General features: G+C 37.4%; 4 protein-coding genes across 4 annotated transcripts; all 4 read left to right on the top strand.

Annotated features, from left to right (window-relative positions):
- The first annotated feature begins 5725 nt into the window (after positions 1 to 5725).
- Positions 5726 to 9355, top strand: LOC113776420 (pectinesterase/pectinesterase inhibitor PPE8B-like). Its single transcript, XM_027321567.1, has 3 exons — positions 5726 to 6511; positions 7129 to 7707; positions 8525 to 9355. The coding sequence occupies exons 1-3, from the start codon at positions 6190 to 6192 to the stop codon at positions 9220 to 9222; spliced, it is 1599 nt and encodes a 532-aa protein (XP_027177368.1). The 5' UTR covers positions 5726 to 6189; the 3' UTR covers positions 9223 to 9355.
- Positions 9356 to 10518: 1163 nt separating this feature from the next.
- Positions 10519 to 12506, top strand: LOC113773563 (pectinesterase/pectinesterase inhibitor PPE8B-like). The gene is made up of 3 exons (XM_027318200.1): positions 10519 to 10828; positions 11160 to 11696; positions 11815 to 12506. Exons 1-3 carry the CDS (start codon positions 10519 to 10521, stop codon positions 12504 to 12506), a joined length of 1539 nt encoding a protein of 512 aa, XP_027174001.1.
- A 4928-nt stretch (positions 12507 to 17434) lies between these two features.
- Positions 17435 to 19578, top strand: LOC113775468 (probable pectinesterase/pectinesterase inhibitor 12). The gene is made up of 2 exons (XM_027320364.1): positions 17435 to 18435; positions 18679 to 19578. The coding sequence occupies exons 1-2, from the start codon at positions 17487 to 17489 to the stop codon at positions 19365 to 19367; spliced, it is 1638 nt and encodes a 545-aa protein (XP_027176165.1). The 5' UTR covers positions 17435 to 17486; the 3' UTR covers positions 19368 to 19578.
- Positions 19579 to 23093: 3515 nt separating this feature from the next.
- LOC113773562 (pectinesterase-like) lies at positions 23094 to 25437 on the top strand. The gene is made up of 3 exons (XM_027318199.1): positions 23094 to 24019; positions 24176 to 24336; positions 24740 to 25437. Exons 1-3 carry the CDS (start codon positions 23094 to 23096, stop codon positions 25435 to 25437), a joined length of 1785 nt encoding a protein of 594 aa, XP_027174000.1.
- Positions 25438 to 25748: the final 311 nt, after the last annotated feature.

The following is a 25748-nucleotide window of genomic DNA, read 5'->3' as shown; positions in this document are numbered from 1 at the left end:
GAAATAGGAATATAATACTCTCAGTCAGTTTAGTCAAATTTGCAGGCCTTTTAATGTCAGAAGGGACAATCTTATACATGGGCCTAAGTGATCAGACTCTCCTTAGCATAGATGGGCTATTCTCCCAAAAAACTTTTTAAAACGGGTAAGGCTCTGCCGCTTCTACTGCCAGCGATGGTGCAAGGACTTTAGCCTTGTTTGGTAAGCAAGTTTTTTGCTAAGTTTTTTAACAATTTTAATTATAATAATCTTAGAAAAGTTTTTAAATTATACATTTCAAAATATTCAAAAATTTATAAATTTTAAAAGTTTGTTCTACAACTTTTAGAGTAAATTACAGTAAAATTTTAGACAAAAAAACTCACTTGCCAAACGGGACTTTTAGTTGTCTGAGGTGAAATCCATTGCGTTTCATTCATCCTTGTTCTCTTCGGGTGCTGCCTGCATAGTGAAATACTTCAACAAGTACCCGAAGGCATTAGTCAAATAAACGATGATCGTGAGGTTCCTAATTCGACTGTTAAAGCGTTAGTGGAAAACACTCATCCAATCCAAGTCTAAGTAAGTGGAATTTCTAGCATTAATTGAGAGGGACGATCTGGCTGGCTTCCAATGCCGGACATCTTTTGAAGGAGATGCATCAAAAGTCATTCAAGAAGTCACAGATTGGAGGATATGATCAGTTACTGTTCGTGAATCCAAATTGTAACAAAGTGGCGCACTATCTTTTGCTAAATTTACCCACCTACAATCAAAATTGTACAGTTGCACAATGCTCCGAGCTCTCTCCGGCCTATCATTATGGCTGTTTTACTGAGCACTGCGTATCAAAAAGTTTCCAATCAAAAATTCTTTTTCCAGGTAGTTTTACTTGTATTTCATCCTTTTCAAAAGGTGCATCAATTGTCATTATGTGTTGCAATAGCATACATATGCATGTCTCTTCTCGTAGCCCTATCCATACACACGCGCACACATAAGGTTCTTATCAGAATGTGACCGAGTCAAACGAATCGTTTCAAGAAGCAGGAATGGATAATACAACTGGAACATAGAATCCATTAATTAATTGTATCATATTGGTCAACAACCAACTAATTTAGTTTGACGAGTTATGTTAAAATTGAAATGAAGATGGGAGAAGCATGTTAAGTTCCCTCAGAGACAAGGGAACTGTTTTTTGCGCAGCACTTGCCTCAAATAGGAGGAGAAAGTCTTCTAAATCTGAAAGACCTATGTGACGACATATTTCCACCGAAATGCGTCTTTGTATCTGGTTATTGGTCATAAAATTCAGAAGACTTTTTAGCTTCCATCACTCAATCTCCAAACAATTTTTGCCAAAATAACAAACTACATACATGGCAACAAAACATCCATTCCCGAATTAGGGGACCTGCTCCGCATGAATTTCCTGTTGCTCCACTTTATAAAGCCTAAGCCCTTTTTTAAGAAAAAGCTTAATCAGTCAAGCAATTTCACAAAATTTAATGTTTTACTTAAAACGTAAAGACGACTGAAATCTTGGGCAATTAGGATTGCTTTGGTGAAGCTGGGGCCTTTAATTTGGTGGGGGACAGTACACGTGAATGAATGAATATATACGCTGCGATTCTTCTAGCTTTGCATGCATGCTGATTGGCAATTGATTGCTAGCTGCGAAAGAAAGAGAATGGATTCGCTAGTTATAAGAAAAGGAAGAAAAGAAGGGGCAACCAGATTAGGACCTGAAACGCGTAGCCTTATCATCCCAAACAATCGAGGCATTGGAACCAAAGCTGGTAAACGCGTTTTTGGAGGGACCTCTTCTACAAAGCTATCTTTTTTTAAGCTTTCAATAATCATCAAAACTTTAGCAATTTGAAAGGGACGCTTAAGCTGTCTATCTATGTAGCTAGGTTTGCTATTTATATATGTACATGCAATTATATAGCGGTTACCATATTCCTTTCCTAATTATTGGATCATAATAGCCAGAGTTCGATTAGTACTATATACAATGCGCTCGCTACAATATAGTGTTTATGTAATAGTGCTCTAAGTCCAAACATAATAAAACAATAGTTATTTGACACTTTAGGAGATCCATATCCATTTTGTAGTTGCGTATAGTTTTCAGTTAGAAGAAATCCAATCCATATCAGTTTTCTCCATTCAATTGCAATGTTAAAGTGCGGTGTGATTGCATGTGTTTACGCTTAGATAAGTATTTGATGTAACATTTCATATTGCTTTAGCCCTTAACTAAGTTGCCTACTTAATTATCAGGCTATGGGGGTCGTAAAATAGTGCTCAATTAAAGAATGCTTTATCAGCAGTAAGCAGGGACTTCAACCATGGTACCTTCATGCTTTTGGCTGTGTTTGAAAACCGGATTGGATCGGTGGTCTGATCATCAAGCATGACATCGGTTCAATTCTCTATTAAATATGGAATGTTAAATAAATTAGTCACCCTCGATTAAGAATCAGCAAAATAGGCCAAAATTGGTGAAAACCAACACATCGAGCCGATTTTCCTTAATTTTTTTTTCACTTTTTACTTCTTTTAGGGTTCAGATAATGAGTGTGTTTGAATAGCTATTATTTGGATAGCATTATCCAGTTTTTTAAATATAGAATAAATTAAAAAAGTTGACCCAGACGGTTGAATTGGAGATCCACCAACCAAAAGTTCATCCGGTTGGATTTAAAACATTGGCTTTCCAATGTTTATAAAATGGGAAATTTCAATTTGACTCTGTTTTCTCCAAACCAATTTATATATGAGATACATTAATCTTCACCTTTTATCTTAGCCTCTCTCCGTACCATAACAATTCCACCTATCAAAGATCTAAGGATAAAACTATTACTATTAGTAATAGCATCAGCTAATAATGCTATTTCAAGTTTTCAACAAACAAAGAAACCAAAATTTTCTACCCGTCTCCGTCATTACTTTTCCAAAGGTATTGCCTATTACGTACTCCAAGGAAGAAGAAGTCAATCTTTGTCGTTGGCTAAGAAATTCCTATCAATTAGGAAAAATACAGCTAGTTATAATTTTATGGGGCCAAGATTCTATCACTACATTCAGTCATTTTGCCTCTCAAATGTCTAATCTCTTTGACACATTCTTGCGTATTTTATGTTTATCATTTTCGCGATTGTAGAATTATCTGTAAGAATTACTAAATACTCTAAAAAGAACAAGAATATTGGAAGAAATTTAACGTTTTATGTAGACTGCACATGATGCTATTACTTCAAAACATTAAAAAAAACGACCCTCTACTTATAATTCCTTCTATCTTATCACCTAATTCAACCCTCTATTGTTATTTAACCATTCATACTCTTCAGAAAATCCATATTCATTTTATAATTCTATAAGTTGAAAGAAATCCAATCCTTCAATTGGTGCTTAAAAGTGCAATGTTGATTGCATGTGATCATACTTAGACTCCATTTGAGGTTGTGATAACTTATAAAGAACCATTTCTGGCACAAGTATTTTTAACAATGGTGCTTTTAAATTACCAAAAATTAAACTCTTTAAATTACAAAAAATTAATTAGCAAACACTTTAGAAGCACTTTTCGTGCTCAAAACCACTTCTCTTGTTGCTTTCGCGCTTAAGTTAGTTACCTGCTGAATTACCAACCTATGGGCTCAAAAGGATATCACATGGATTCTCTAAAATAGTACCCAGAAAATGTTTTATCGCCAGTAAGCAATAAGGACTTCAATTTGGTACCTTCATGCTTTCCAGTGTTCATAAAGTGGGAAAATTCCATTTGATAACGTCTTTTCCAAATTAATTCGGGATTGACATACACTAACCTTCACCCGTTTACCTTAGTTTAGTTCTCTCCTGTGCCCTAGGATTCCACTAAGTTCTCTCCTGTACCCTAGGATTCCACCTATACCAAAACAGCATGAAATTACTCGCAATACCACTAGCTAATTCTCTTGACTCAAACAGAACAGAACAAATACATGGGGACATATGTTGATGTTAAAAATGGTTCTATAATTCAGGATCACGGATTCTTTCAAGGAACTTGATTTATTTTTCAGCGAGTAAAATAATAGAGCATTATTTGAAATATTATTTGGAATAATTACTGTAGCACTTTTTGTGATGTGATGCGTGCGAGATAAAAAGTAGTTAGAAATATAAAAAGGTGGATTGAAAAATGTGTTTATGATGCAAACGAAATATGATTTGAGATAAATTTGCAATCCAAACAGCAATCGAAGCAAGGCCTTAGTTAGCTACATTGGTGCCTTGTTCTTTAATAATTTTAACACGATTCTCTTCCCCCTCAACAAAGAAAGAAACCAAAATTCTCCCTCTGTCATTTCATTTCCGTATATGTGTTGAATATCAAACACTGGTGCATGAAAAGCTCATTAAAGGTGCAGGGTGGAAGAAGTCAATATTGTCGATCATTATGAAATGGTTGGTGATATTTTTTGGCACGGATCGTGTCTTTTGCTAACGGCGCTGGTAGCTTCTTTCCGCGTCAGCCTTGTATGCAAGTAAAAAAGATCGTCTACCTAAAAGAAAAGAAATATCACTTTCATCAACAGTAAAAATTCAAAGAAAATCCAAGTACTATACCAAGCTCATAAATAATAGAAATCTACAAGTACCCGAGCACGTTGACTGTTGTCCTGCTTTCGAAACAGGAAAGTTAGGAAACACATAAACGTGTTGTCAGGTGCTAAAACCCAAATTGGTTTCTCAATAACTCGGTGATGGAAGACGTCCTACCGGAAACCAAGATTTTGCATTTGGGTGAGATTAATATCATGATGGCATTGTAATGAGTGATGCATATAACAAGTACAGAACGAATCTCATGTGGTGTGTCTTTGTCTGTTCATGGGAATTGATGGAAATTTAGCAGCTTCGAGTGGAAGAACATGATGATTACAGTAAATGAAAAAAGAGAAGGGACAAAGAATAATTTCCAGCCCATGTGGTCCTTTATTATGGTCAACTAGAAATTGGATTCGAAACGTGTAATAAGGTGTTTTACGGTCATCACGTCCTGTCTCTCACTGCAGATGATTGCTCCTAGAGCAAATTATTTTGTAGCAAAACTCAGTCTTCACAAAATTATTATTAATCTCATATGGTACATTTTATCCCAAAAAGAGAGAGAGTCACTGTACTAAATCTTTACAAAAATTTCCATCCAAAGGGGACGTAATTGGAGCGGCACAATGAACTCTTAAGCTACTAAGAGTAAGAACTGTCATGGGTTCTTCGCACTTCAGCAAATTCTTGATTGGCATGACGAATCATTGATTCATCTTTCAAGTTGGCAGCTAGCACAGAAAATGAACTGAACATGCTCTACACAATCCTATTCATTCGTGAACTGAAATGTCATAAAGCAATAAGCTTTCGGAATACCCTTTTCTTCTTTTTGGGCCAAAAAGAAAAGGTGCACAGAAATCATTGTTGGAGATGCCGGGACACCATAGACAAGGAGAAAAAGAAAGAAAAGTAAGAAAAGAATACTGAAGAGCAAATGACTGACAGGAAGAATTCATCTCGGCTGGCACGCATTACAAAGGTGCCTTCCCCGCGTTTTCCCTTGCTACAAATAGAACCAAGAATTCCCATAGGACCCAAAACCATGATCTCTCAAACCCACGTACCCTTTTTACGTAGGACTAGTGAACCCTCATGACCGCCGACACCACAGCCCTCACCCCCACCGGTCCACCCCCACCCCCACCCCACCGTCACTCCTGGTATGATGACCAAGTCACCTTTACATTTGTATGTAGCTCGCTTCTACACTAACTACTCAACACTCGAAACTAGTACCCCTTCATAAATGTTCTCACCTGCCTCCTAACTCTCACTATAACAGACCTTTGCATGATCCACAATTGTCCTCATCCTCCTTAACCCCTCCTATTTAATACTTCCTCCCAATCACACTTTTTTTGGAGCATGGCCTCATTCATTCCTCCAAATCTTCCTTCCGGCACTCCTCCCAACTGTTTGTCATCCTTATAGTTAGAGGTCCCCCATTCCCAACCCCCCCCCCCCCCACAACAAAAAAAAACAAAAAAAAAAAGAAAGGCAGGGCCTCGTTACCATATTAATTTGCATGACACCGTACATAGTGTAAGTTCATTGCATTATAAACCATAAAAAGTACTTCTTATTATTGCAAGGGAAATGCAAATGGCTTCCTTTTCGCGTTGCCAGATTTTGGTCACTTTTTTGGTGATTTTGGGATTGTGGTCTCCTCATTTGGTAAGCTGTGTGAATAACAATCCTTTGATTCAGTCGGAGTGCTTGATGGTGCCAACTTCAGAGTTTGTGGGCTCATTGAAGTCTACCATAGGCATTGTCCGGCAGGTGACCTCCATTGTCTCCAGATTCACTAGTTTCTTGGGAGATTTCAGGTTGTCTAATGCCATTTCAGACTGCCTTGATTTGCTTGATCTTTCGGCTGATGAGTTAGACTGGACTCTCTCCGCTGCTCAGAAACCTTCAGGTACGTAGTCTATCTATTCTCTCTGTTTTCCTTTCCCGCTTTTCTAAACACCTGAAATTTCTTGCTTTAGAAATGTGACTATTGAAAGCATGTACAGCCGCACAGTGCCAAACTTTGCTTTTGGCTGTGGCCAACCAGGACATATTACTAGAAATCTCCGCTTCGGCTAGTTGGTCCTAGCCATTATTTACCCAAAAAGTGTTACAAGTACTCCTAGCCATAAATATCTGCAGTGACAACCATTAATTGAGTATGCCATTTTTCTGTTTGGATTGTATTTTTTTGAATTTTTTTGTTGAAAAATTACTGTAGCAATTTGATATATGTGAAATAGAAAGGTGATTGAAAAATGAGTTTACGAAAACGTAGCAATTTCTCTTTGAAAAATTGCAGTCCAAACCCTTCCTAGTCCCTAACCTATTATTTTGCCGGGCTACAAATTGTACATGTACGTTGTCTATATCCAATGAAGAAAATAGGAACTCTTCATCGTAAAAAATGATTTAAATAAAAAACACTAATATAACTCTACTACTTCAATGATTACCTATATTTAGTAGTTCTGGTATATCCTTTTTCCAATTGAAGAAAATCTTAGTGTTTTAATATTATCACAGGCAAGAATAATACAAATACAGTTAGGTTGAGTTCTGATTTGAGGACATGGTTGAGCGCTGCGCTAGTGAACCAAGACACATGCATGGAAGGTTTCGAGGGCACCAACGGCATTGTCAAAAACTTGGTGGCGGGGAGCCTCAACCAATTAACCTCGTTAGTCACCGACGTTCTCCGCATGGTGCATCCAATACCTGATTCCAAGTCCAATGGCGGCAGTGGCGGTGGTGGACGTACAGGGGGCCGAAAGCTGACCAGCCGCAAAGAATTTGAATTTCCGTCTTGGCTTAAATCCAAGGACAGAAAACTCCTTCAGGCTAATGGGGTCCAAGCCGATGTGGTAGTAGCTCAAGATGGCACAGGGAAATTCACTAGCGTCAATGATGCAATCAGCGCAGCCCCTGAACAAAGTACAAAAAGGTTCGTGATATACATCAAAAAGGGTGTCTACAAAGAGTATATTGAGATCAGCAAGAAGAAACCGAATATAATGCTGATCGGAGATGGCATGGATGTTACCGTTATATCCGGCAATCGAAGCTTTATCGATGGATGGACCACGTATAGGTCTGCCACCTTTGGTAAGATCTCTAGTCGCACTACTAAGTTTCCTTTCATGTACTTTCAATAACCCAATCATGCATTATGGTACTCCAAATTACGTTTAGTGGTAGTAAACTGACAAACTCACCGATGACCAATTTTTAAGCATATCATGAAATTTTGTGTCTATACTAGTAGTATCAAAATAGTACTCCAGGTAAAAAAAAGGGGGAATTTTTTTTTAATTGTCACTGAAATATTTGGGAGGGTCCCGTTACTTTTTAAGACTGCGGGCTAACATGTGCATGTCTGAATAGAGGTGAGATTTCATCAAGTCTTGTATTATGACTCGTGACTACAAAAGTCATATGTTACTTCTTAAGTTGTAGTAGCTTTTAGTAGTGGAGATTTCATTAAGTAAGAAAGGGGAATTCCTTCAAAGCTAAGTATAAGACTTCTATTTGTTCCTTCCTTTTGTGGTGAAGATTGCAAAGGAAATACAAGTCTTGATTGCTTCTTACGTTGTAGTAGCATGTTACCATGTAGCTGGTGAGGGAATTAACTAACTATGTCAACGTGTGGATGCACCAAAAATTTAATCGTCCCATGGTCCATAGTGTAGGGCCATACTTCATCTTCATGACTTAACAATTTACAGAACCAAAAAGAACATCCCACCTGACCCATACCTTCTTGCCTGCTTCTGCATTGGCATCTTTTTTTATGTTTCGTAAATTGTCCAGAAGCTGGGAGGGACTCGAGGGAATTAATTGATTTATTGCTACGATAAGGGCGTCATTAACCTATCAAATGAAACGCTAAATTTTTGCTGGTTTGGCCAATTGGCATGTGCAGGCGTTAAGGGACAAGGGTTCATAGCACGAGACATGACATTCGAGAACACTGCAGGACCCCAAAAGCACCAAGCAGTCGCATTCCGATCAGATTCTGATTTATCAGTCGTCTATAGATGTGCCATAAGGGGTTTTCAGGACACCCTTTACGCCCACACGATGCGCCAATTCTACGGAGAATGTGTAGTGACGGGCACAGTCGATTTCATATTTGGTGATGGCAGCGTCGTCTTCCAAAGGTGCACGCTCAATGCCCGGAAAGGCCTACCAAATCAGAAAAACACCATAACAGCACAAGGCCGCAAGGTAATTACTGAGCCATCAGGCTTTTCCATCCAATTCTCAAACATATCCGCGGAGCCTGATGTTCTGGCTTCCTTGAACTCGACCGAGACCTATCTTGGAAGGCCATGGAAATTGTATTCAAGAACGGTGATAATGCAGTCATTTATTAGCAACGCAATTAAGCCTCAAGGATGGCTGGAGTGGAATGGGAATTTTGCACTTGATACTTTATATTACGGGGAGTATATGAACACTGGACCGGGGGCTGGATTGGGGAGTAGAGTCAAGTGGCCGGGTTTCCACGCAATTAATGACTCGGCTGTGGCAAACAACTTCACTGTGGCTCAATTCATTGTGGGAAACTCATGGCTGCCCTTGACTGGAGTGAAGTACACGGCTGGCCTGGCTGTTTAAATTGAAAAATTTTCCACACACGTATATGTAAAGGTTTTTGGCTTCTCGAATTAATTGAACATTTTTTTGACTTATAATTAATGGCAAAAAATATATATATATATAAAAGGCAAGTTGTTGGCTGTGATGCTGATATGCATTTCATTTAAAGGGGATAGGTACTAATTAAGCCCAGTTGAGTCCAGCATGTTTGAAAGCTTCTGGCTCCTCTGTAGCATCCTATCGATTAAGCAACATGCCAATTTAACAGCCTTTTGCACTTATCCGACATTTCCCCCCCTCTTTTCTGTCTTTTGTTGTTTGGTTGAGTTTAATTTGCTTTAGACTTTGAGCACTATATTTTTTGGCTTTCCGGGTGGTAGTGTCTTGGCTTAAAAACTATAGAACAAAAAATAGATGCTTATCTTGTGAATTGCTTGCTCAAACGTGCAGCATTAAATCGGGAAACAGAGCACAAAGATTTGTTGTTGGGTTGTTGCTACTTGCTGCAACATTTGTGTATGATCAATCCAACGCCAATCAATCCGTGAATATTGAAACATAATTTATTGAAAGTAGAATGTCTATTAAAAAGAAATACTACTTGAAGATGCGTCGGGGCAGTGATAATACCCAGTGGATCATTGAACTTGAATGAGTCACTTTGGACGACGTATTGGTGGGTGCTCAGTTGTTGAGTCAGTGCGGTTGGCGTTCTGCGAGAGCTCTGAATTAAGATTAGCATTTGGCAAAGTGAGAGCTCTGAAGCTTCAAATTTTGGCGTTCTGCGAAGATCAATGCTAACGCCAAAATTGATTGTAGTTGAAAGATTGTTGTCGAGACCTCTTATATATCTTTAAAAAAGCGCAGAACGGCACCAACTCTTACCGCCAAAAAAAGCAAAAATTCTTTTCATCAATTAATAGAATACCAGACTTGTGCAGAAGTGTGTTACAGGAAATAGAGAGGAGTCTCTGGTTCCCACTCCCTCAAATGACAACCTAGACTAATGATTACGAAAATAAGCAGACAATATTGTTTGATCCGCAGGCCTTGGATTCTAAAAACTTGTACATTTATGGATTGATAAATATTCAATAATATGCATAATGCAAGTATTTTCAAGCTTCTGTCCAAACACGTACACCTACGTCTTGCTTAAACTTTGTAATTGCAACTCCATACGTTTTTTTTATCACAAATTAATGCAACGGGCCAATGACACCTAAACTTTGTTTCTTTGCACTATAAGTAGAGCCATCACGCTCGATTTCTTCTCGTTCTCAGGGTCAGGGGAAAGAACTAAGAATGACAATAATGGCTTCTTGTGTTGAATTTTTCTTCTGGCTTTTGATGATACTTTTGTGTCCATGGTCTCACTTGTTAAGCTGTGGCAGCTCGGATTTGTTTCAGCCCGACTACTTGATGGTGCCAGTTTCGGAGTTTTCAAGCTCGCTCGAGGATGCAATCAACGCAATCCAGAATGTTACCTCCACTGTTTCCCAGTTCAGCCATGTCTCCAACGATTTCCATTTGTCTAATGCCATTTCTGATTGCCTTGAACTGCTTGATTTATCGGCTGAATTGTTAGATTGGACGCTCTCAGCTTCTCTGAATCCTGATGACGGTAAACCTCTTATTAATATTCAATGTGCCAAACACTTTTCTGATTAAAATAACAACGATTCTTTACGTTGCACAACTTAATTGATCCGTTAGTCATTGTAAATTGTATACCAAATCCATCTATTTACTACTATCAAGACACACGCATATATGAACTAGTTATGGCAAGGCCACTAGAAAATCTCTGGTGAAGTCTATTATGGCTAGTTATTCATCGCCAATTTGCCCAAAAAAGAAAAAAGGGTTACATTTAGCCATAACCAACAAATCATGTTTGTCTTTTTTTTTCCCAGTCTAATTCTACAAATCTGAAATGTTTAAAATTATGGCAGGTACTCGTTACGGTACAGGTGATTTAGGTTTTGATTTCAGGACGTGGTTGAACGGTGTGCTGGTGAATGAAGACACCTGCTTAGAAGGTTTTGATGGCACCAGAGGGACGATCAAAAGCCTGGTGGAAGAGAGACTCAGCCAAGTGACCTCCTTAGTCACTAGCATTCGTGACACCGTACATTTACCACCTGATTCCATGGGTGGCGGCAACCATGAACAAACTTTTCCCTCTTGGCTTAAACACGAAGAAAAGAAACTCTTGCTCCAACCCCTTGACAAGGGTTCAGCTGATGTGGTCGTGGCAGCCGATGGCACTGGGAATTTCACTAAAATTAGTGATGCAATTAACCTCGTCCCTAAACGTTCTTCCAAGCGGTTTGTAATATACATGAAGCGAGGCGTATATCAAGAGTACGTGGAAATCGACAAGAAGAAATGGAATGTAGCGTTGATTGGAGATGGCATAGATGCTACAGTAATAACTGGCAATCGAAACGCGGCCGATGGCTTTAAATCTTACAAGTCTGGCACCTTCCGTAAGAATCCTTTCATTCCGAGAAAACAAAAGTGCTAAAGTAATTGTTGGACTCCACTCAAATTTACTGACACAAATTTGCTGATTGTTTTGATACTTCCTCATGTCACATGTGGTAGGTGTAAAAGGCCGAGGATTCATTGCTCGAGATATTACGTTCCAAAACACCGCAGGACCTCAAAAGGCCCAAGCAATCGCATTTCTATCCGATTCTGACTTATCAGCCATTTACAGATGTGCATTCAGGGGATATCAAGACACCCTTTATGCCCACAACCTGCGCCAATTCTACAAAAGTTGCCTGATCACTGGCACCGTGGATTTCATCTTCGGTCGTTCCACTGCTGTCTTCCAAAGCTGCCAAATCCGTGCCCGAAAAGGCCTCCCACAGCAAAAGAACGCCATCACAGCTCAAGGCCGGAAGGAGCCTGGTGATGGTTCAGGCTTCTCTATCCAATTCTCGCACATATCGGCCGAGCCAGATGTTACAGCGGCCAATATAGAGACATATCTCGGAAGGCCCTGGAAATTGTACTCCAGAACGGTTATCCTGCAATCGTACATTAGCAGTGCAATTCATCCCAAGGGATGGCTACCGTGGAACGGGAGTTTTGCACTTGATACTCTATATTATGGGGAGTATATGAACTTTGGACCAGGAGCTCGCTTGGACAATAGAGTCAATTGGCCTGGATTCCATGAGATTCAAGACCCATCCGTGGCTAACAAATTTACCGTGGCTAAATTTATTTTGGGAGATTCATGGTTGCCTTCCACTGGCATACAGTACACAGACGGATTGCAGGCGTGAGCAAGAAAAATTTACATAGCCATATATGTAAAAGCTTCTGAACAAATTGACTTTTGCAGGAGCTGTAACTTATAAAATTAGAATTGGAACGAGCTTGAGCATAAAGGTTGAGCCCAATTAAGATTGTAGTCCATCGAGCTTGAACCGAGCTATGATCAAGTTTGATAAAATTAAAACTGAAATGTTTAAAGTTTCTTTGAGACATTTTACTTGTATAGTTTAGTTTCATGCTTGTTATTTTACGTGAATAAATTATTAACATCACTCTTGAAAATGTCAAACGATTTCATTTAAAGTTTAGGCTGGCTTGGCTGAGCCTGTAGCTCACATATGATTTTTAGAATCGCTGATGCTTTCTTCATGGATTTTATTTTCTCGCGTTCTATTTCCCTTGTCACTGTTATGGTTATTGGTCATTGGTCCGAGAAACATAGTATAAACCTTTGGTGTCTGAAGAAACCAACCCCTTCATAAGTACTTCATAAGTAGTATTAAGTATTAAAGAGGAAATAAGAGTCAGTTTAATCGCCTCATTATATTGGTTCTTAACTTCTACATTCGTTCAGAGGGAAGAGATAGTGTGTAAGTGAGAAGTTTTGGATTCGACCCTTTTCACTTACTTAAAAAAAAAAAAAAAAACTTTTGTATCCTTTTATATATAATGTCTGAAGAGGAGGTTTGGTGTGAAAATTCAGTATCATTTTTTTAATTTTACCCTCACAAAAGCAAAGATTTACTAAAAATAACAACTTGAATTTGATAATTTCTAATAACTTCCATTGCTACTAACTTCTATTTTTTTTGTTTGTTTCTAAAAATAATCATTTTTTTTTTTGCAAAACAAAAAAAAACTTCTAATAATTTCTATTAAATTTAATAAGACAATTAAAATTTTCTTAATTACCGTAGGGTGTGATTACACCATATCCACAAGTCCCATTATGAAAATACTAAAGTACTTAATTTACATGAATTGTACACTTTATCAAAAAAAAAAAAAGAAAAGAAAAAGAATTGTACACCATTACCAGTCCGTTTTCAATCAAACTTCTGTATATATCACATCACTTCAAATCATACTCCATTTTACTCATCATATAACCAATCCCCACCTACGAAAAATGACAGCGTTGATGAAGTATAATAATTTTACAATAATATTTACGACGTGATTTCAACTTTCATTTTCTTTTCGTCCAACCACATGCATGCTATAGTTATTGCTTGTGGCTGTAATTCGATGTTTCCGCCCCTCATATTAAATCCTCGTGTCTTGATAAATACAAGAAGAAGAGATGCCAGCCCATGGAAGATTTAGCTGACCGATCGTGGTGGGGCAAGTTCAATAGTCAAGAACCAGGACTAAATTCATTCATTTTGGCATTAATTAACCGTTTCTCTGTTTGACTGAAAATGATCAACAATAAAAGTAATTAATTCTGTAATTCCAAAAATATCTCTCTTATATTGAGATTTAAGACGAATCTTGATTTACTTAGGTTTGTTGTCGGTGAATCAATTGAATGAACATTTCTTTAATTTGATGCGAAAAGTCCTCATGATTAGGACTTTTAAAGATTTTAAAAGCAGGCATCCATTTTACACGCTGATTGGTTCTGTCTATCAGGATTGCGGAATTGACCCATTAACAACTTGATATAAAAAAAAAAATGTATAAGTCTTGTAAGCATAAAAAGATTCAGAACGAAGAAAAAGCTGTCTCCACCAAAAGCCAAAACATGTCCACTCTTTCAAACAAACTTTACTGGGAAAAATAAAAAAAGAAGGAAACCACGAACTTTTATAGCAGTAGTAATTATGGATTTATAGTATAGAATACTGTCAGAAAATATGGATAAGGACAGGATATAAATGTTGAAAGGAGGTTTTCACCAGCAAGTTGCAGTAATCACACAAGACTTTTATTGCTAGCTTCCAAGGAGCCATCCTTGATTCTGATGCTTCACTTCAAGTTTTAATTTGCACGCGGTTTCCATTCCATATGGATGCTTCATCTTACATATATATATATATTAAAAAAACAGCCCTTCAATAATCAACCATATACTTTTTTTTCTCATTCTCCTCGGGAAAATGACACATGCATCCATATTAGACATTGAAATTTTGTGGAGTTTTTGTAGAAAATGTACTGTAGCGATTTGATATATGCAGGATACAAAAATGATTGAAAAATATATTCACAAAAAACGTAGAGATTTTTTTGATTGAAAATTCCTTTCCAAACATACGGCTGCATCATGTCATTTTCCCCAGAGGAGAATAAAAAACATGTATATGGTTGATTATTCAAGGGCTGTTTTATATATATGTATATATAAGATGAAGCATCCATATGGAAAACCGCGTGGAAATTAGTTCTCTTTACTTCACCTGCATGGCATCGTGTTACCACTGACACTTCAACCACGTCGAGTCAGTCCAGTAGCGGTGATTGTGTTAGTACGCAATTTGCAAGAGTTTCTTGTAAATGATGTACACAGTCTTGGAGAATCTCTGCTCTACATCGTAGAGTAGAGTGATAAAAGGAATCGAATTTATCCAAATCTTTTCTATTAAAAAAAAAAAAAGTCAAGTAGTACCATTTTACGTGTATACGTTAACAATCAAAGTTGGTTGTCCATTAGAGATTGTTGGGGTGCAAATTCTATGCCCCGAAAGTAGTGGAATGTTTTTCGTGTTTACATTTGCCGTGTTAGAGAGGAATTTCATTATTTTTACTTAGTACAATAAAATTTGTTTATTCTTTTCATGATTTTGTCAGCCTTTTGTGTTTCATTATTGTTTCCTATTCATCATTCCAACCTAGATTTTGTAATGCTCTTACAGAATATCACTCATCTCTCTTCCATGGTAAACGAATTAATTAAGCAAAAAATATTATTATTTATCCAAAACTTCAAAAGTACATTTTCAGCAAGTAAATAAAGGGTTCCTTTATTTTTCTTTTTTCGTTGCTGCTTAATGTTTGTTACATAAAGCTTATCGAGGAAATTTTAGTTTAGCGGCTAAAGTTAAACTTTCAATAATTAAATGCTTTTAGTTCAAATCCTTCTTCTTTCTCCCCGTTCTAAACCCCACTTTTCCCATGCTAAAAAAAATGTTACTGCATGTATAAAGGGACAAAACCGCTACTGCATGCGAAATAATGCACCTCTCCTATACCAGTCAATGAGTCCACTTTCGCCATTATCTTCTAATTCTATCCCAGTCAAATTCATATAATTGTAATAAACAGTAGAGCCATGTCGCGGATAAAATTTTGCCCAAAACTGCCAGATTTTAAGTGGTATATATGAATCCTGACCACTGTTTACTTGAGCAGATTTGCCTTTCGGCCCTGGCTCACTGAGGTACCTCCATCGCCCACCATTAGGATATTGACATTCAACTATGCTCTGAAGTCCAGATTGTCCACATCTCAGCTTCTTAATAAAACCCCAAGAAAAGAAGAAGAAAGTAACAGACAAACATGTGAAGAATATCGGAATGCTACCTATATTCAGCTTTAGCATAAGGCCGGTAGGGTGAAGCTGGATTTCCAGCGCTTCCATAGAAAACTGTGCTTAGTAGCAAGTGCCAGGAAATTATATATTAGTCTCTTTAAAAAGAGTCTTGACTTGCATCTTTTTCCCTTCCACTACCTTTTCCAACTTTGATTATGCAATTAGGACCAAGAGAATGAATATACTGAGTTCGTCAAGCGTTTTATGTGGTCTGCAATCTGCATACTACTTATTATACACAGGAGAGTTTATTAGGATTGTGAAGTTTTATAACTGTTTCTTGTAATAATCGAATACGTATACAACTATATATATATACGTCATAGTATTATCAATTTGGTGCACAACGTTTTTCAACTTTTGCACTGAATATCACTACAAACTAGAACTTGACTGGAAGTAGTAGTTAGTGTTACGGCGGCATTACTGCTCGTCTGCTTCAGACCACCATTTCACCAAAAAGTCTGCCAAGTCGTTTGTTTGATCCATAGATATTCGTCCTTGTAGGCCACATTTAAACAACACAAAATATCTTAAACAGGGTTCCAGCAATCACTTTAGACGGGACATGAATAAGTACCACATGCAAATTCGGAGCCTCACAATCTACTTATGCTATAGGCATTCTTGATAGATTGAAATTCATACTAGCTAGTACTATCTTTTGGGCGGAAGTACGAAGGCATATACCGTCTGAAATGGTTGTAAGTCTTTTATCTTTTCACCATGTACTGTATCTTACGCTTCTGTATCACTTGGAACGTGAACATCCCGAATCCATTCATGATGAGACACTGGAAAAAACCAAAAGTACAGTAAATAAAAGCTAAGTTACACACTGCGAAAGTTCTATGTTATGGAGAAAGTTTTAAGGAGTACTTTACCCGTTAAAAGTGCAGCCCCCTTTGTAACAGAACTTGTGGTATCAAGTTAGCTAATGAAATATGCCACTGGCCATTTGGTCCAGTGGTCATCACTCTCTTTGGTGGTGTTGGAGGTCAGGGGTTCAACCCTGCCTCCCTCAAATTTGCCACAATATGTGGTTGGTTTTAGTTGACCATCTCTCCTCGCCCCTTTCCCCTAGATTAGGCTAGTTTAGATTATAAGACATCTATCGTTACAGACAAAAAAAAAAAAAAGTTAGCTAATGAAATATGACTTCCTTTTGACCAAAAAAAAAAAAGTGCAGGCCCCTTCTCTACCATACAAAACATGTCACACGAGAGCAGATGATAGCAAAATGACTCTCTCTCTCTGGTCTTGTCATTACTGTTATAGGCTAATAGCTCTCTCAGTAAACTATCGTTGCCCATAAGCAAAGGGTGTTTTGTACATCAGTAGTCATAAACCCAAGTAGCACCTTCCCAATGCCAAATCTATTCAGTTTTATATACACAAGAACTAGTTTAAATACATAGACAATGTTTGAGATTTGAAGTTGTCTAGGGCCTCGATGTCCATGGCTTCCCGCAACTTGAAGCCATCCCTGCTTCTATTCTCAATTTTCTTCTCAACATGTTTTGTCATCACCTCTTCATCTTCATCATCTCCTTCGACTTTGGATTCTCATTTGTCTTCCATGAAAGATCTCTGCAAGTCCACACCATACCCAGATGTCTGTTTTGATTCGCTGAGGCTCTCTGTCTCCATTAACATCGGTCCGAACATTATAAATTTTCTTCTCCATTCACTTCAAACTGCATTATCAGAAGCTGGAAAGCTCTCAAACATCTTCGCTAGCAGTGGTGGACACTCAAACATTGTCGAAAAACAAAAGGGTACAATCCAAGATTGCAGCGAATTGCAACAAATAACAGTTTCTTCGTTAAAGAAATCTGTTTCGCGAATCAGCTCTTCTAACTCGAGAAGATTAGCTGATGCAAGGGCCTTTCTCAGTGCAGCTTTGACTAACAAAGTTACTTGTTTAGAAGGGCTAGATTCAGCATCTGGCCCTTCTAAACCAGCCCTGGTCAACTCCATCGTTGATGCTTATAAGCATGTAAGCAATGCCTTGTCAATTCTGTCTAAACCAGGAAGATCAAAATCAAACGGCCTAATGCATAGGCGTCTAATGGGATTTCCAAGTTGGATGTCCAGCAAAGATCGACGGATTTTGCAGAGTTCTGCAGATGATGATTATTACGACCCGAGTAACATGATCACAGTGGCGGCCGATGGAACTGGAAATTTCTCCACTCTTACTGATGCAATAAACTTTGCTCCGAATAATAGCGCTGATAGAATATTTATCTTTGTTAGGCAAGGAGTGTATCAAGAGAATGTCGAGATTCCAAGTTGGAAGCCCAACATTGTTCTTCTTGGAGATGGAAGTGATGTTACCATAATTACTGGTAGCAGAAGCGTAGGTGACGGCTGGACCACATTCAGATCCGCCACTGTTGGTAAATATTTTTTTAATCCACTTAAATTATTGAAATGGATTTCAATTTTGAAATGTCTCGTTGCAACCAATCTGATAACTAAGATATTTGTCTAGGCACAATCCATAGGATGCTTATTTTGACCACGGGGCAATATCAAATCAAGCTTAATTAATAACTCAACTGGCTTAATTAGCAGAAACATTCTTTAGTCTGCAGTTAACGACCTTTTTTTTCACATGGATTTCTTGTAATTTATTTCAGCCGTATCCGGGGAGGGATTCTTGGCACGAGACATAACTTTCGAGAATTCAGCAGGACCAGAGAAGCACCAGGCAGTTGCCCTTCGGGTTAATGGTGATTTGGCCGCCGTCTACAGGTGCACCATAAAGGGACACCAGGACACATTATATGTGCACTCATTTCGTCAATTCTACAGAGAATGTGACGTTTATGGGACAATAGACTACATATTTGGCAATGCAGCTGTGGTTTTCCAGGGATGCAACGTCATTTCCAGATTACCAATGCCTGGACAGTTCACCGCGATCACAGCCCAGTCGCGAGACATCGAATATGAGTCCACCGGAATTTCTCTGCAAAACTGTTCGATTCTGCCCACGAATGACTTGAACTCCAATCTGGCTACCGTCAAGAGTTATCTAGGAAGACCATGGAGAAATTACTCGAGAACAGTCATTATAAAATCATACATCGATGAACACATTGCACCAGAAGGGTGGACTCCATGGCAAGGTGATCAAGGCCTAAGCACTTTATACTACGGAGAGTATGGTAACGATGGCCCCGGTGCAGTGACAGACAATCGAGTTACTTGGCCAGGTTTTCACATTATGAATTATGATGATGCATCTAACTTTGCAGTTTCGGAGTTCATCACCGGAGATGAGTGGCTGGATTCTACTAATTTTCCTTATGATAATGGCATTTGATACTGGGATGGAAATGTAATACAAGGTGGAGTATTTTTCTTTTACTACTAGTTATTACAAGTATACCAGCCATGTACTAATAGTCTAATACTTGATGTTGTTTGGCCGCAAGTTTGCCCAACTCAGGAAAATGTTGTACGTGTTTGCCACAAATGGACAAGAGATTTGATATACTTCTCTTTTTATGGTATATGCATGGTGCTGTTCTTCACTCCTTCTGGACTTTCCCTATCATCTAATTAAATTCGTGAAAACCATGCTGGATATTTTTTGCTGGATCTGTCGGCAAGTCGGGAGGGTATTGAGTATTGACCACGATTTCGCCTTAGTTAGTACTTTTTTGGTAATTAGTGAAGATCAGTGCAGAGCTAGCCAACATTAAAAGAAGAAAACAGTGCAGACCATGAATGATTATTGATATTTGAAAGCTTTCCATTAACTTTGTTCTATTGAATAGGTACCTCAATCAGAGAAAAGAAAAGGTGTAGGGATCTTGATTTAGATCCCAAATGGAAGTCATAAGATAGTTGTCTGGTTCTTTATTCAATCTCTTTGAATTTGTACTCTTCCCTCATATGAGGTTGAGGAAGTCCCACAGGCTGGAATCCGTCCAAACAGCAGCGTGATAATATAATTCACAGAACTCAGAAGGAAGCAGGATTTCATGGGCAGAAGTTATCAGTAGTACCACATCGACCGATCAATAGTGGACCATTGTAGGATTTGTAATCAATGAAGGAAAAAAGACAAGAAAATTTATTCTTGACCTCGTCTATCGTTTCAATTAGACTCAAAGGTTCGTTTTGTCCCAAGAAGAGAAAAGGAAGGAAGGAAGGATCACCCTAGTCTTCTTCAGTTGTATGTTTGTTACGAAGAAAGCCTCTTAATTTTTGCAATCTATATTGTTATACCATTCTAAAATTTCAACAAAGGATGATAGCTCTTCTTTTAAAATCACAAGAACCTCTTAGGCTCCGTTTGATAAAACTGACTCTGAATTCTTAATACTGAAATAATTAATTTGCTGAATATTAAGCACTGAAAAGAGATATATGAATATCTGAATCTTAATGCTGAACATATTTATACTGTTTGATAAACATTTATAACTTAATACTTAATAAGCTAAATTGTACAATTTTGCCCTTCTATCTTTTAATCCAAAAAGGAAATAGAACCTATGATTTAATTAGCTAAAAATTGTTAGGTATGAAAATGATAATATTTATTTTTAAATCAAAGTAATATAAAAGAAGAAATATATTATGGAAAAGTCCAAATATCGGTGCAAATATATTTTTAAATCAGAGTTTGATAAGAAAAATCCAAATATAAGCAAAAGAAAGCTGCAATAAGCAAGTTTTAAATTCACACCAAATTATATAGAAATTTAATTACTTCAATGGAAAAATGTTGACGCTACCTTGGAAATAATGAATTTGAGATCGGTGAGTACGGTAGTAATAAAAAAAATTGGGAGGAAAAAAATGACAAAATTATAAAAGAGTAGAAAGATGGAAAAAGATAAGGAGTAGACAGATGTGAGTAGCATGAAGAAATTGTAAAAAAATCATTAAATAGGGAGAAAATAGAAGTAGAAAGCCATTAGACAAAGAATGTCAGGTTGTTTAATTTGATAAGGATTTTGGATAGAGAATATTAGATTATTTAATTAGATAAGGATTTTGAATGTAATTAACAAACAAGGATAGATTTGGTAGATAAGATAAAGTAGTTGAAGTAAATCTCTTGATTATTATCAAATTAAGCATTCAGTTACGATTTTTGTGCTGAAAAAAATACATACAAATTCAGCATCACTTAATAAGTTCAGTAGAAAAATTTTTATTTATCAAACACCCAAAACATCTGAATGTCTGAATGAATTCAGTTTCAGCACTTTTTTATGTTATCAAATCGACACTTAGGTTCCGTTTGATAAAACTTAATCTAAATTTTGAAGTCTGAATTCTGAAATCTAAATACTGAAACAATTAATTTGCTGAATTTAAGCACTGAAAAAAATATATGAATGTCTGAATTTTAATGCTAAACCTATTTATACTGTTTGATAAATATTTATAATTGAATGCTTAATAAGTTTAATTTGACAATTTTGCTCTTATGTCCTTTCATTCAAAAAAGAAATAGAATCTATGATTTAATTAGTTTAAAATTATTAGGTACAAAAATGATAATATTTATTTTTAAATCAAATTAATATAAATGATGAAATATATTATATGAGGAGTATGGAGAAAATGTGAAAGTCATTAAAAAGGGAGAAAAGAGAAACTAAAAATCATTAGATAGAGAATATTATGTTGTTTAATTAGATAAGAAATTTGAATATAATTAACAAATAAGGGTAGATTTGGTAGATAAGATAAGGTAGTTAAAGTAATTCTATTGATTCTTATCAGAATTAAGCATTCAGTTAGGATTCTTGTACTGAAAAAAATACACACAAGTTCAGCACTGCTTAACAAGTTCAGCAAATAGATTTTCATTTATCAAACACTCAAAACATCTGAATGTCTGAAAAAATTCAGATTCAGCACTTTTTTATGTTATCAAACAGACCCTTAGTGACAGGGAGAAATGGGGTGAGGATAAAATAACGAAGTATACATACATACATACATACAAACATATATACATATACACATACACATACATACATATATTATAATTTGTAAAGAATAATTTGATAATTTGTGCAGTGAAAGAATGATTTTGTTACGTTAGTTTACTTAAGCATTTTTCTTGCAGCATATGTTATTCACAATAAAGCAACTGCTATATATTGGTTTTGATTTATCTGTACTACCCAATACGAAGAAATGAATCCAAAAGATAAAAGTGATTTTCAATCTTGATTTTACTTTGAATATTTAACTAAGAATTCAAAAGAATAATTAGTGAAGCTGGTATTAGTATTATACATGTTTAAATGATTAGGTAAATCAAGAACAGTATCCTCTCTATCTTTATGTATTAAGGCCTTCATAAATTAATTAAAACTAAGACAAATAAAATGGAGCTTTAGTTGCAATTAACCTGCTTAAGTTAATGGAAGGATCCATCCAATTAATCTAAGAAGTTTCATCCCCAAAGTGACCTTACATGGTGGCTTAAATAAAAAAAACATTACCCATCACACAATAAATTAGGACTAGCTGACCTTTTTTTTTTTATTCCTCAAAGTGAAAAGATAAGATAAAAGCACCCGTAAAATTAAGAAACAAACTGCTTAATTGGTTCACCTCAAAACTAGAAAAAATGGTCCTAAAAAAATGGTGTTTCAGAGAGTTTGAGGTGTGTACACGTACTGTAATGTAATTTCACGCCTCCACACAAACAAAGGAGGTGGAAGAGAGAATTCGGGGGAGATGCGGTTTTGGTTCTATCCGAGTGCCTCAACTGAAGAAGGTCTATATCATGAACGGATGCATCAAGTAAAGAAGTCCTAAATTTTCTCTATTCCAGACCTTCTTTGGGAAATCCTAAGACTGAAATTGCACAACCAATTAAAAGGACAAAAGGAAATATATATGGAGAAAAGTGCAAGAATAGATACAGAGAAGATTGCAGAACAGAGAAATTAAATTTCATTAGTATATCATTACATCCTCTGCCTTGGATTAAATTGCCAAGGCAGAGAGATCTCTGCCAAAGCAATCTCTCTCTGCCTAAGCCAAAAAATTTTTTGAAAAAAAAAAGAAGATGGCATTTCAGGATTTTGATCTCATTTCGCAACGTCGAGAAAATGAAAGGAAACGAAAGCTGAAAAGGAGGATCACAATTGCAGTTGTTTCTACGACTGTCCTAGCCCTTGTAGCAGCTGCTGCTGTTTGTGCTGTTGTTTACAAGGATCGTTTGTACCCGAATTCTAGTCAGACTCAGAACCACGGCAATGCTCATCCGGCACATCATCCCCCGACGCAACCAGCTCAATCCCCAGCCCAGAAAGCTGTAAAAACAATATGTGCCTCCACAGATTACAAGCAAACATGCGAGGACAACCTATTCAAGGCAGTCAAGGCCAATGCATCAGCCCTGCAGCCAAAGGATCTTTTAAAGGCTTCGATGACCGCGATTTCTGGTGGGATTGATCTGGCTATGAAGATAGGAAGTTCTGTCCATTTCGACGATCCAAAGGCTAAGATAGCTTTTGATTTTTGTATGACACTACTTGGTGATGCCAAAGACGAATTGAACAGTTCCATTTCCAGCATAGATGACAAGACATCAAATGCTGGCGATCTGAACAATTGGTTGAGTGCTGTTATGTCCTACCAACAATCATGCATTGATGGATTCCCAAATGGAACTATAAAGAGTCAGCTGGAGAGTACCTTGAAAAGCTCCAAGGAACTTACGAGCAATTCCCTTGCCATGGTTTCCCTCTCTCAACTCGCTTCATTTCACGGAACCAGCATCAAACGACGTCTTTTGACAAAAGGATCGGGCATTCCTTCCCTGGACGAGGAGGGGCTTCCAAGGTGGTTGAATGATCAAGAGAGCCGAAGGATTTTGAAGGACAACACAACATTCCAGCATCCAAATGCTACCGTCGCTAAAGATGGAAGCGGAAATTACACCACCATTAATGCAGCTTTAGCAGCAATACCATCAAATTATACAGGAAGGTATGCATATGACAATCGCTTCTCAGTTTTCTCCCATGGATTAAGCTTGTTTGTGGCTGATTATGAATTTATCATAAGCAGGGCACAGCGTATCTGCCGAGACCACAATTTGCATGCTAACTACTAACGGGCTTTTTCAAATTCATGGCAATGCAGATACGTGATATATGTTAAGGCAGGAGTTTATGAAGAGACGGTCACCGTGACAAAGAAAATGGTCAATGTTACAATATACGGTGATGGATCACAAAAGAGTATAGTCACCGGGAGCAAAAACTATGTTGATGGAGTACCGACCTTCCTAACCGCAACCTTTTGTATGTCTCTAATGAAAAAATTCTTGCTGATAGAGGAAAATAGTGAAATAGGAATTTTTACCATAAAGTGATATGCCAGGGTCTTCTGATATTATTCCTAAGGAGACTTGTGGGATAACTTCACTTACCTTTCGAATTTACACAACTCGAAAAATATAATCAGCCTGTCTTAGCCTACCAATCCATATAGTCATGAAGGAAACAGCATTCAAACCTAACCTGCCTTTTCCCTTTACTGAAAATAAATAAAAGACGCACTTCGCCGGTGCTAACAAATTGGAACTATCATCATATCTGCTAGCGTTACAACCTCAAGCTATATATATATATATATATAAAGGACATTCTTCTTGATATTTTCATGGTGAATCTATCTAATTCTGATACTGTCTGTTGATTGCAGCGGCATTAGGAGACGGATTTATGGCACAATCAATAGGTTTCAGAAACACTGCAGGTCCTGAAAAACATCAAGCAGTGGCCCTAAGAGTTCAGTCCGATCGCGCAATTTTTGTCAATTGTCGTATGGAGGGGTACCAAGACACATTATATGCACAAACCCACAGGCAATACTATCGAAGCTGCTACATAACAGGCACAGTTGACTTCATTTTTGGTGATGCTGCTGCTGTATTCCAGAATTGCATGATCTATGTCAGAAAGCCCATGGACAACCAACAAAACATCGTGACGGCTCAAGGAAGGGTAGACAAACGTGAAACTACAGGCATAGTTTTACAAGGTTGTCGGATTCTTGCAGACGCTTCACTCGGTCCTGTTAAAAGCCAATTCAAGAGCTATCTAGGCAGGCCCTGGAAAGAGTATTCCCGGACCATTATAATGGAAACTGAAGTTGGGGATTTCATTCATGGTGATGGATATATGCCTTGGCAGGGAAACTTCGCGCTCAATACATTGTATTATGCAGAGTATAATAACAAAGGCCCTGGAGCTCAAACTTCTGCAAGAGTGAAATGGCCTGGTTACAAAGGGCTTATCAAGAGAGATGAGGCCTTGAAATATACAGTAGGTCCCTTTATTCAAGGAGAAGGATGGTTGAAAGTTGATAATGTTCCAGTTCATTTTGGCCTATACGCCTGAGGAAGATTACATGGAATTTCTGATTCAGCGTGTCTTGTAAATGCGGCAGAGATTCATGTTGAACTGTTTTCCGAGGAGGACTACAGGGCAATTGCCTCGTTGGTGGATTTTGTATAAGATTAAAACCATGGCATGATGCTTATTTTTTCTGCGCAAGAATGATTTAAAAATAAGAAAATGTTAAAGAAGATATCGTGTTTAGAAAGAGGCAAAAGAATCACTCAACTTCTTCTTTTTTTTTTTAACAATTTTGATCTACACTGCACAAAACAATAGACACAAGAAGAAAATTTATTTCATTAGGCCAGCCA

Source organism: Coffea eugenioides, chromosome 6 (assembly GCF_003713205.1).
Source record: "Coffea eugenioides isolate CCC68of chromosome 6, Ceug_1.0, whole genome shotgun sequence".
NCBI lineage: Eukaryota > Viridiplantae > Streptophyta > Magnoliopsida > Gentianales > Rubiaceae > Coffea > Coffea eugenioides.
Note: the sequence above shows the minus strand (reverse complement) of the source record. Positions and strands in the feature narration are given on the sequence as shown.